Genomic DNA, 13,191 nt, shown 5'->3' with positions numbered 1-13,191 from the left:
AAGTTGTAAAAAAAATTTCCTAATATGAAAAATATATCATGTGAGAATGTGTCATGTCATATCACTTCTTTGTCACAAACAGCTGAGCATCTAATGCTTGTGAAAGTTATTCTTAAGGTTAGACTTGTATATGGTGGCAGATCCTGTAAAACTTTGGGTGAGATTAGCAATCTCTCCCAGCATTTTACAGGATCCACTAAACAACTTTTACAAGTTTTAAAGCTTCAAAATTCACAGATGAAATCGCATTCACCGATTGCATTTTTTGCATGTTTAAAATGCCCCTACGAAAATTCTAAAATATGATTCAGAATCACAAGAAAAGGTCTGTAAAAGTTTCAAAATCACAGGCATGGCAAACATGCCTTTGGGGATGTGGCTTGGAAAAAGGAAATCGGGTGCTCAAATCCTATATAGGATCCAGCTTGAGCCTGACTCACCTAGCTTGGCTCATTACAAGCTGGGGCTCGGTTTAGCTCGTCACGAGCTCGAGCTCGAGCTCAGTTTCAGCCTTGACGAGTTCGTGTGGCTTGAGAATTGAGATCAAGCACGACCCATATCCGACCCGTTTTCCATCCCGGATCGACCTGACAAATTTAAATGGAAGTCGAACGGAACAAAAAGGGTTTTATTAGGGTTTTAGGGGCGTCGGAGGTTGGGTCTCTCTCTCTCTCTCTCCCCCTAATTTGTTGCTTCAATTTTTGGGTTTCTGTTGATTGTCTTCCACCATGAGCAAATCAGGGCAGCCCCCAGATCTCAAAAAGTAAGTCTCTCTCACTCTCTCTACGATTTTAGTTTATATGTTTTGTGTTTGCACCCCCCTCTTTTTTTCTCTCATTGAAGACGTATTAATTTCTTGTCTTTGTGCTTTCCTTCGTGTTTTTTTTTAAATTCCGCAGGTACATGGACAAGAAGCTTCACAGTAAGTAATGAACCCTAGTTTCTTTTTTTTCTTTTTTTTTCTCTTTTTTTGTTTTTTTTTTGCCGTTTATTTGCTTACGCTGTAGATAGATTGCAGTACGTTCACTGAAACCTTGATTTGGTTGGATGGGTAATGAAATTTTGATTACCATTCAAAAAGGAGTGTGTGGTTAAAGATCTAATTTATGTTCTATGATATAATTTCCCAAATTATCCCAGTTTTGTAGACAAGTGGGTGCGCTGAAACGGCCGTTTGGGTGTACCCACGTTGTGAGATAAGCATGGCAAGTGCACAGTGCTTCAGTGATATAGTTGACTTATATCCCACTTTTCTGGATATGTGGCTGCATCCAATAGCCCCTAAAATATCCTTTAAAACGCATTCTCGCAGGTAGATGTATCAATTAGCAATTTAAATGGTTTATGTCTAACTATTTGTTAAATTGTCTTTATTGTTGTTAGCATTGATGAAACTGCTTTTCCCCTCTTTTGTTTTTTTTCTTTTTCTTAATATCCATATGCGGGTGTGAGAGTGATGCCCACAAGATTTGAATTTCTCATGCACCCACTTATCCAGAGAAGTGGAATAAATTAGGAAATTGTGCTATGTTTCAAAATGTAGTATTTCCCAGCTCATCTAAGTTTTCTGGATAAGTTGGTGGATCTAGAAGCACTTAGGGAACTTGGTGAAAATGTGGTAGTATATTGATAGCATATGCATTTTAGGTGCATCCAGTTCACAGATTCCTTACAGTGATCTGTTAGATTCTTAATCACAGTGTAATCACTAGATTTACATGATTAGCAATTTAATTGACGTGTATTAGTATCTGCATGTGGGACCATGTACTTTTGTTTTGTTAGTAGGTCTATCTTTGGTTACACTTTTGATCTTTTCAACATACACCTACGTTTAAGTGTAATAGTGCCATTATTATGGATGATTATGGAATAATACATTAGTTTGCCATCATAACAAACCTTCAGAGTTTTCTTGAGACTTCTTCATTGAGATTATAAATTTTGCTGGGGTTGATATGTTCTAAGGCCATTCTAAATCATATTTCACTTCTAGTTTCATTTCATCTGACCTTATTCTCTTGGAACAACCTTTGCAAATGTTTATTGAAGCTCATTTTTCATATGAGTTATGGACCTATGGTGGATGCTGGATTCCTCTACCAATGGTAACCCTTACAGTCCAATTTCCCTTGTCATGGATCACTAACAGACTTTTTTGTACTAATCCTATAGATCTGCATATTTTCTTAGTGCATTGCAGACACACACTCACACACACTCATGAACCTGTCCTGCTGCAGGTCACGAACCACCACCTGTATAGTATGTTAGTGTCCATGGGTACTTAGTAAAATGTATTTATCATAGTTATGCTGTGATATTTTGAAACTATTTTTTAGAAAATTGGTTCCAGTTTAAATTTTAATTTTCTGATTTGAAAAAATATCAACATCTTTCTGATTTTTTTGTTGAGAAAAACAATTATTTTTATTCTCCTGAAAAAAAATCTTGATAATATTATCATGAAAACCATATCAGTGATTATGCTTTGAACCTAACAGGGATCAGTTTTTCATTTATTTTCCTTTTTTCTTCTGAAGGACTTGAAGGAAACTTGCTACCATAGGTTAACATTGTTCGGTTGTTTTAGCTTGTAGCATAGTGAAGATGTTTTTTCTACTTATTGCACATTCCTTTCTCTTGGTCCCGGCTTATGCTTTGCTACCATATGTTAACATTGTTCTGTTGTTTTTCACTTGTAGCATAGTGAAGAGGTTTTGTTGCTTTTTGTACATTTCTTTTTCTTGGCCTCGGCTTATGCTTTAGCCACACGCCTTTCTTGTTTTTAGGCTTGGGTTGTTGCATCCTCCAATTATTCACATCAATTTGCTGGTGGAAAATCTTGTGTATGTAAAGGTTGAAGACACTTAGTTGTTGAATTTGTGAAATATTATAGTGTTTTTCAATGTATATTGATTTTAATGTCTACCATTAGTTGATATCATTTATCGCAGTTATCTCTTTTTTGCTTTCAATATTTGGACAGCTTGATGATGATCTTACGTTGATTGGTGGTTTTCCATTTCTGGATTGTCTATTAGTTCCTTGATTCATCTCTTCATAATCATTAATGAGCTAGATTGCAGCTGCTTGTTTTGATATTATGATGCCTCTGCCATAAATGTATCCACTACCTCTCTAGTGTTGCTACACATTCTTGTCTATCTAAAGTATGGAATAATACTTGCAAGAGCTCGAGAAGCCCAATAATGGTTTGGGCTGCTGAAAGCCCGATCTGATTATTATTGGGTCGGGCTAGACCTAACATTATTCTTGCTCGAGTTTGGGGAGCCCGCCTGTGACCTGCCGAAATTGTTGGATCGGGGTTGAGTCAGACCCGAGAGAAACAACTCCAACTCATGTGATTAATGAAAGATATCCTCCCTATTTATAGTTTGTAGAGAGGGCTTACTTCTCTTCTATGATGGATGTGGGACTAATCCACCTTGCAAAAGAACCTTATTATATTCCTTTTTTATAGTGTGAATAAACACTAGATACATATCATTTATATAAGAGATAGAGAGCATTAAATGAATTTCTATAAAAAGAAAAAGAATTGTCTTCCCCATAAAGCATGATTTAAAGAATCCTCATGAGCTATGTCACATGGGTGCGGGTGCGGGGATGCGGCATTTTAAAAAAACTTGGGTGTGGGGGTATAGGAGGGCGAAAATATAAAAAATTTTATATATATATATACAATTTAGAAGTTATAACAGTTAACAACAGTAACACTAATGAAATAAAAAACAATTATCGTGAGTACATTTTAAAAAACAAAAATTATATAAATGCTAAAATTCATCATTATAAGACTGCATTAACCAAGCTTAATCGAGTTTCAAAGCTTCATCAAGCTCTACTGGTCTGAGCCGAGTTTAATAGTTTAATCGAGCATTGCTGGATGCATATATGGTTTTAATTTTTTGCTATTGAATCAGACAAATACCATGATTTGATGGATATCTGATTACATGTAAAAGAACCAAATAAGGTACGAACACCGGTCCAAACGGGGCGAGACCCCATTTTCCCCCTGGCCAGGACATATATGCTTGGTTTTCCATTCGACTCTTTTAGTTATTCTCTCCTAGTTACGTAACTGAGCTACTTTTGAATGGTAACCAAGTTGGTCATCCCTGAAGAAAGGCTGTATTGTCCATGATCATTACATCCTGCCCCAAAATCTGGCAACTCATTGACTTTAGATGTTTTGTATTAATTTTTCTAGTACGTAACCTCCAACCCAACACATATCTCGGAAGGAAATCAAAATCTGATTTAATATTTGCAGGCAGGTATGGTGGACTGCAATCTGTATGGGCCAACATGAGCATCATTACCCTTTTGCCTTCCTGAACCCTCTATTTTAACAGAATGATTGTTCTCTCTTCAATTTTCAGGGTACAGTATGGTTGTTCTCTGAGACCATCCAGATTTTCATGAAAAGTTAAGCTCTCATCAACTACGAGAGGTGTCCGATCTTCAGTAAAAGGTGAGAATGATGAAGAAAGCCACCAGGTGCAGTATCAATGCATTGCCTTATTCACTCCCCATCAAAATTGCAGTGAGGACCAACATCCTGTCCAATAGATGGAGGTATCTCCCAACTGCAATCCCCTCCGTAGAATTCGATGAGGATCATTTCCCTTCGACCACGAAGCAACTCAAGAGACAGAAGAAGCTCGATGAGTCACACTTGCATCTAGAAGGAATCGATCTCTTCACCGCTGTCAATCGATTCTTGTTGAACCAGGCACCTTCGCAGGTTTAGCCTGCGCTTGACCCAAAGAAACGATTCAAAGAAGAGACTCCTTGGTAGTTGGCTACGACATGTGGTTGCCGTAAAGAAAGTTGAAGAGTTGTGTCTCAAAAGTCGCCACGTTGACAAACCAGTTCCTAAGTTTTCTGGCTGTCATGCCCATTTCAACGAGCCTCTTTTTTTTTTTTTTCAAGTCCAAAAGTTGGACATAAAGGACCCTAGCTGCATTGACCACACCCAGGGTCGGGTTGACCTCACCCGCATCGCGTCGCATTGACGCGGGTGCGGCACCTGGTTGGCCGAATCCCTGTGACATAGCTCACGAGAGATTTAGTCCCATATCAATGAAGTGAAGAGGGTGATGAGCTTCCTATCGAGTATAAAAGTAATAACCATTCTTCTTTCTCCCTCATACATGGTGGGTTTTTAATAATGGGTTGAGTTATGGATTTCATTGTTCATGACCCATCGTGTGGCCCAAAAAAATCTAAACATTTTTAGCTTTTTCTTTTTTCTTTTATAATTTTTTTTGGACCCATAAGGGCCTGACTCAGGCTTGGTCCATTGTTCGAGCTAGACCCGAAGGCTTGGCCTGACTTTTAACGGGTGGGGTTGCCAAATGGCAGCCCGACCCCGACCCAAATCGGGTCGGGTACCTGAATGCTGTGGGCTACCCGGCGCAGTGTCCACCCCTACGTATGTCCTAAAAAATGTGCCCCAATTTTTAATCCTAAGAGGCAGTGAAGATTTTCAATATGTAGTGACCAAGAATAACAAGATCATAAATTAATATTAGAAGACATCTAAGAACACTGCCTATAAAAGAAATTAAAGTGTGACCAAAATAATTTGGACATGGTTTAAGCTTAGTAGCAAAAACTGTGCCTAGGCTTCACCTAGGTCGTCTAGTCGGGCTAGGCGCAGAGCACCACCTAGGCTTATGGGTATAGATGGTAGGGCTCTGTTTTTTGACATAGGCTGCATAGGCCGCAAGGATATGATTGTCATTTTTAAATTTTTTTTGTCTCTTTCCTTTTTTTTTTTTCTTTCATCCCAAATTTTTTCTGTTTTGTTCTATCATTTTCTTCTTTTTCTTTTGCTTTTCTTTTTTGCCTTCTTATTTTTTTCCTTTTTTATTCTTTTTTTCTTCTTCCTCCTCCTTTCACCCCTCTGGCTTTTCTTGTCCTTCTTCTTCTTCCTTTTCCCCTTTTCTTTTTCTGTTTTTTCCTTCTTATTTATTTTCTTCTTCTTCTTCGTCTCACCCCTCTTTTCTTTCTTCCTTTTTCTCCTTTTTTATCATTTTCTTTCTTTTTTAGTTTTGTTGTTTACATGTATGCATGTGTTTTTGACACACACGAACACACATACACATATACAAAATCTCTTTTTTTAGTTATCTATCTATCTATTTATATATATAGGGTTAATCTCAAGGTTGCTAGACTAGGAAGCGAGAAGCGATTTAAAATGTATAGGTAGCGAGAAGCAATGAATAAAAAAAATACGAATTGAATGAGAATCAAAATGAAATACAAATAAAAACTAACATAAAAGTGACTAATATCAAATTTCATGATTTTTTATTATAAGAATTAAATTTTTAAGAAAATCTAAAAATAATGAATACCTATGTCTCATGGGTGCGGGAGGGCAAAAATATAAAAAATTATATATATATATATATATATATATATATATATATATATATATATATGAGCTTGAGCTAAATGAGATAAATACGACCTGTTTTTCTTTTCCAAAAATGAAGAGAGACCACTATTTTTGTTTCAAAACTGAAAGTAATAGCATTTGAACTCTTGACCTATTGAGCCAAATTCAAGCTAACTCGCTTACAGTAAAATTACATGCAAACAATATTTAAACTCTAAACCTATTTTGCAAGCCAAAAAATTGCTCACGCATAATGATTTTCTATGTTTGTGTTTCATGCAGAAAATCACTGCACGCATAATCACGGAAGAGAGGGAGAGCGAGTGAGAGTGAGAGTGAGAGAGAGAGGTCGAGTGAGAGAGATAGAGAGAAGAGACAATGAGAGACAGAGAGCGAGTGAGAGACAGATGTCGAGTGAGAGAGACAAAGATAAGAGACAATGAGAGTGAGAGACAAAGAGCGAGTGAGAGAGACAGAGAGGAGAGGCAGTGAGAGTGAGTGTGTGTGTGTGTGTGTGTGTGAGAGAGAGAGAGAGAGAGAGAGAGAGAGAGAGAGAGAGAGAGAGAGAGAGAGAGAGAGAGATTACCTGAGGAGTGAGGAGAGGTCAGAAGGCGTCGGCATCAGCGTCGTTTTCGGCGACGACGGTGTCGGGAGAAAAACTCGAGCATGAGGAAAATTAGGGCAAAAAGAATTTGCCCTAATCCTCCTCCCCTAAGCCCTTTTCATCGGGCATTTTTTTGTCCAAAAATTGGACACAAATGACCCTGGGTGCATTGACTGCAACCAGGGTCTGGTTGACCGCATCGGGTGCCGCACCCACACGTGCACCCGCGTCGCATTGCGTCGACGCAGGTGCGACACCCGGTTGGCCGAGTCCCTGTGACATATATGAATACCAATTTAGAGAAAGCACATGAAAGTGAGTGAGAAGAGTGAGAGAAAATACATAAAAACATGAAGAGTAAATAGAACATGTAAGAAGGATAGATGAAGTGTGTGGAAAACATAGGAGAAGTGTGGGGAATCAGGGTTCTCATCAAGTTTTGGAAGCGAGGAGTATCACACTACCGAAATGAGTTTCCGAGAAGCGAGCTTCCCACCTATCTAAGAAGCTTCCAGTAATCGTGGGTAATCTAACATTAAACTACTTGTGTTTAACCTTAAATGGACTCAACCTTATTAAAACGACTAAACTACTCTTAAAAGAAGGCATTTAAAAAAAAATACATTATCACTTTTTAAAGTAAAAAAAGTAACTTTGATAGATTTATAAAGTTACTTTTTTGGAAAGGTGTTTGACTTTTCAGTTCTCTCCAAGTTGAAAAGACCTATATGCTCATAAAAGTAAGCATGCATTTTCAAAAATACCATTCTTTTAATGTTTTTTAGACATTTTAATAAGGTTGAATCCATCTAATGTTAAACACAACTAGTTTATTGTTAGATTAACTCATATATATTGAGAACAAGGTTCATCATATCCTTTTTTCTTTACTTCACTGTTAAGACCCTCCAAATATCAATGTTTTAGGTGTTTTATGCTCAATTTGAACTGTTAGATGTGTTTATCAATATTTATTTATTGAGAAACAAGCTTTGTTTCAAATTGGTTCGATGTAAAAAAAGTGATTGTTTTATCATGAAATTTTAGTATGATATCAATCGTTGATTTTTTTAACTCTTTAAAATACACATTTGAGCATAAAGATGCTTAATCAATTACATGTTCTCCATTCAACAACAATCATAAACACATCTAACTGTTAAGATCAAGTATAAAATATCTAAAAACTATCATTTTTGGATGATCCTAACTCCTAGTAGTGACCTAACGATACAGGGGCATGATAATCCTCATTCTCTCTATCTATATATATATATGTATGTATGTTATACTATGTATATAGAGTAATCAAATGGTGTGCCCCAAGTTCTGGTGTATGTTCAATATTATGCAGTTTCATGAATTTTGCAACATGTTACACTGAATTACACACATCATCCATAGTTACTGTAAAGACTCGTGTTTTTTGAAAAAAAAATGTTTGGATCCAGGTTGGATGTCGACCTACTAGTCGACATCCAGCCCCCCATTAGGCTATTTAAACCCCAAGGTGGGGTGGGGGGGGGATTCTTTTTGTTCCCGCCTAAGCCGACTAGTCCTTTTAAGGGTCTTTCGCCTGGCTCCGACTAGTGCTTTTGACAACTAAGGGTGCAAGGAGATCCATTATAGCGTCGACAAGAAAGGTTGACATTTTTTAATAGTGTAATATGTTTGTGTATCATATATATTACTAGTCTCTTGCGCTACCCTTCTTTTGTGTACATAACATTATTTATTAGGGGTATTGTTGTAATTTGTCAGGTGGTTATTGGGTCAACAAAATTTGCCTTTTGTGGCCTCAAGGGGGTTGACCCCCATATAGTGTACCTTCTTTTCAATTTTCTCTCTAATGAAGTATTCTTCTTTTCCCTTCTTTTTGCTCCTCTCCCTTTCTTCTTTGTATACCCATGCTTTGAAATGGTATCAAAGCTTGGTTGTGAGCAAGGGAAGAGATTGATGTGAGGGATTGGCTGCTGAGAAGAAGCTTCATTCTTGTTATCAGGGGACTGCACACTGTTTGAGGTGCTGGCGTAAGCAGGTACCATAAACCATCAAGGTTTTGTGGGTCTGAGGTATTTTTTCAGTAGCTCTTGATTTTGGAGAAGTCTAGAATTAAGAATCGGCATCATCAGAGCAGTATTGGATTTTTGGGTAATTTTCAAAGGTATTTTCTGAAATCAAGTTTCTTGTGGCCAGATTTGTGATGTCTACTGATATTGCCTCTATCAATGGTTTTTAATCTCTTGAAATAGATGCATTTGGGTCATTTTTGATATTAGATCCTGTTGGAAGTGTTTTGGTGAGCATCTATTGCAAAATTTGTGAGTTCTATTGATGTTGCACCAAATTACAAGATGAAAGTATTTGGATGCACATGTTTTGTGTTGTTGCTTAATAGATATAGAGATAAGCTTTCTCCTAGAGCTGTGAAATGTTGTTTCTTGAGTTTCTCAAATGGGCAAAATGGATACAAGTGTTGTAATCCTATTGAGAGAAAAGTTTGGGTCTCTAGGAATGTTGTTTTTCATGTGGATACATCCTACTTTGGCCAGCCTAATGATGAGGAAGGAGATAAGAGATCTCTCATTTCTGGTACACTTTGCTGATCAAAGTGAAACCGATAAGAATGTTGAGGTTCAGGGAGAGGATGTGAATATCAGAGAGAATAAGTTTGGATAAACCTATTCTAGAAGAAATAAAGATATTGTTGAGATTCCATTTTTGAATCAATTTGCACTAGAGGAATAGGAATTTAGATGCCAATCCTGATGACCTTCTTCAGCTGAACCTAAACACACAAGTGTGAAGTCTTCCTCCTTGCTATCTCCTTCACCTTCTCCCCCGTTGGAGTACTAGAGTATCTATTCCTCCTTCCCATTTTGTATCTTATGAGTCTTTCTCTTCCAATCCTCGTATATTATTAGCCTTAATTCATTCCTATGTTAAGCCCAGTTCTTGTGCATAGGCTGCTCTTAAGGGAGAATGGTAGCATGCTATGGCAAAAGAGTTGAATGCACTCAAGAGAATGTATTCTTCGGATATGTGAGCCCTTTGGTTAGGCTGCTCTTAAGGGAGAATGGTAGCATGCTATGGCAAAAGAGTTGAATGCACTCGAGAGAATGTATTCTTCGGATATGTGAGCCCTTTGGTTGCAAGTGAGCTACAAGACAAGATTGGTGGTGAAAGGTTATAGCCAATAATTTGGAATTAACTTTGCTGAAACATTTACACCTGTGGCTCATATGACAACTGATGTCTTCTTTTAAATCGTTGTAATTTAGAAAAGATTTTTATATGAAAAACATGTGAAAACCAGACATCAAATAATAAAAACCGGTTCTCACTAGTGGATGAGACCGGGTCGAACTCAGGGAACGGGAATATATCGTATTCAAGTACACAAATCTAAACTAATCTTTATTGCCGAATTATTGAAATGTAAAATGTTTAAGAAAAGTAAAACAACTAACTATTACAACAAATGAATACCCTTCGCAGAGGGCGTAAAGTGCAATATTTACAAACCCAGTTAAATTCCTAATTCTAAACTGAAAAGTAAAAAGAAGCTTTATTCTTCGTACTTCGTGTCACGTAATCGCTTCCGCTCCAGTCTTGTGCTATCCTGCACAATTCAAATGAACACGAGCAGTACCAGAGATAAAAATAGAAACCTATATTAACTAGCTAAATGTTAAAAATACTGAAGGATATCATCAAAAGAATTCAATGACAATTAAAACTACATTAACTAATACAATTAACTAAATTTCAATTCACTAAAACTAAACTTTATGAAATCTAATTATTTCAATTAACGAACAGTGAAGACAATTAATCACTAACATTTTATTAACAAACTATACACTTAAACTATTGAAAAACACAATAACCAAAAATTGAAAGCATTAAAAATCAAGGAATGTAAACATCAAAGAATGAGACTAATGAAGAATCAGAATTTCAAGTATTGAAAACAATAAGAAAAACATGTAAAACTAACAAACTGAAAAAATACACAGAATGGCAAAGGAAAAACTAATTTGTAAAGAATATTGAATGAGGCAAAACAGGAAGAATTTATATTTTTTTTATAAAAAAATGAAATCGGAAATTGCATAATGCCTAGAAATCCAATAGTGAATCATCACTCATTAAAATCTTTCTCTCAAACCTGATCCAGAACTCCTGAGATTAGTTGATCAATCAATAAAACTGATCCGAAAATCAGTATCCAGCTATTCAAACAAACCAGTATCAACCATAGACATCAATAAAACCCGAAATCAATAAAACTGAAATCAGTCGATCACTATTCACCATAGACATCAGTATATAAAACTCAGACAATCAACCAAAATATCGATCAGTTCTCATACAGGCCATGTTTCAATGGCCAAAAGTCAGGTAATCCTATTCCACCGTGAAACAGATTTTTACGGTGAAGGAAAAAATTTTCCGGCTAAGCATAAGGAATTCTGACCAGTTATACAGAGCAAATCCAGATCTCTTATTTCAGATTCACAAATCACACATCTAATGATAAAAAATAAAACTCTGTATCCAAAGACAAGATTGAAAATAATCGATTCAGATAATCGATCAGATATTTGAAAAAAATGTATTGGATTCCGACTACAAACTTTTTACACACAAGAACTATGGAATTAAAAAATTGTAACTCAAATTTAAAATCAATTTTCATCTACAAAAGCATCAAACACAAAATAGATCATCAGAAGAAAAAAAATCAGAAACAGCACTAATCGAGTTTCTTTTCTTTTCTTTTTTTCATTTTTTTTTTCATTTTTTCATTATACAGAACATTCCTAACTTCATTAATCGAACCAGAAAAAGAATATTTTCATTTTTAAACAAAATGCAAATCTGTAAAAGAAGAAGAAGATCAGAATTAGAATAAGAAGAAGAAGAAGAAGTAGAAATCAGAAGAAGAAGAGGAAGAAGAAGAAGAAGATCTGAAGATGAAAGAAGAAGAAGAAGTAGAATTTCTTACCGTAACTGAAGGATTAGGGGAAGAAGTGGCCTCCACCACTCACGCCGCCGCCGGACTGAGCATCTCCACCACCGGATTGAGGAAGAAGATAAGGAGGAAGAAGAAATAGAGGAAGAAGAAGGGGTAAAGGGGAATCCGGCAATGGAGAAATGGGAAAAGAGAAGAACCAGAGGGGGAAAGGGAGGTTTTGGCGTAAAAGGGGAGACAATTGAAATTTTTTCATTTCGTGGGTTTTAAAAACCCCAAACCGGCTGGAACCGGTTTGAAACTGATTTTTTCAGTTTTTACAAAAATGCAAACCGGTTCAAGCCGGTTTTGTTTATTTTTTTTTTTTTCAGTTTTTTTAAAAAAATGCAAAAACTATGTAAACTAGTTCATTAGAAAGTGTTCAAAAATTAAAATCAAAACTTATTTGTAAAGAAACTAAAAGACTACTCTAACTATTTATATTTATATATAATTTTTTTCTTTAAAAAAAAACAAACATTTAAAATGATTTTAAAAACTATTTTCTCTATTTTTTATTTTTTATTTTATTTTTAATTGAAAACTAACACTAAACTACTATGAATATAACAAAAACTAAAATATGTATAAAAATGTAAAATAAAACTATTTTTCTTGCATTTTCTATTTTGAAATCATTTTAGCACATTTACTCGAAAACTAACATAAAATTGGGTTTTTGAAACATTATTTTATAAAATCATGCATATTTAAATGTTAATAAACCCTGAATTATATGCATGATCAAATACCCCCATGCTTATGTTTTGCTAGTCCTCGAGCAAACTAGAAAAATGCAAGAAATCAAACTATCACCTAACTCACTTTCGTAGGAATCGCGGTTGCATTTAGCTCATGCAACAAGCCCTTTCAACCCCTGAGTTACCCCAGTGGACGAGTAAGGTCTCATGAGGGTTTGCAGTGATGCTACCCACAAACATCTCTGTCATGTATGCATAATATTACACATCCTCACAAGCAGTAGGTAATTAAAGACTTTATTTCCACAAATATTTCCTGTTATTTCAAAATCAAAACATAATTAGAGTCTTTTATATACCACCACAGAAAAGAATTTCTTTCACTTTTCTAAATATCACAATTATTTACGTTTTATTCTTAGAAAATCCA

At 35.9% G+C, this 13,191-nt stretch overlaps 1 protein-coding gene across 1 annotated transcript in view; it reads left to right on the top strand.

Moving 5' to 3' along the window:
- The first annotated feature begins 623 nt into the window (after positions 1-623).
- Positions 624-13,191, top strand: part of LOC149817060 (putative small nuclear ribonucleoprotein G) — a 30,769-nt gene continuing 18,201 nt past the window's right edge. The window contains exons 1-2 of the mRNA XM_089987519.1: positions 624-763; positions 900-922. Of these exons, the coding sequence (XP_089843645.1) occupies positions 729-763; positions 900-922 (58 nt within the window). The 5' untranslated portion in view covers positions 624-728. The remainder of the gene's footprint in view (positions 764-899; positions 923-13,191) is intronic.

Source organism: Nuphar pumila, chromosome 14 (genome assembly GCF_984573655.1).
Source record: "Nuphar pumila chromosome 14, dmNupPumi1.hap1.1, whole genome shotgun sequence".
Taxonomy (NCBI): domain Eukaryota; kingdom Viridiplantae; phylum Streptophyta; class Magnoliopsida; order Nymphaeales; family Nymphaeaceae; genus Nuphar; species Nuphar pumila.
The sequence above is the reverse complement of the archived record's forward strand: the minus strand, read 5'-3'. Positions and strand labels throughout refer to the sequence as shown.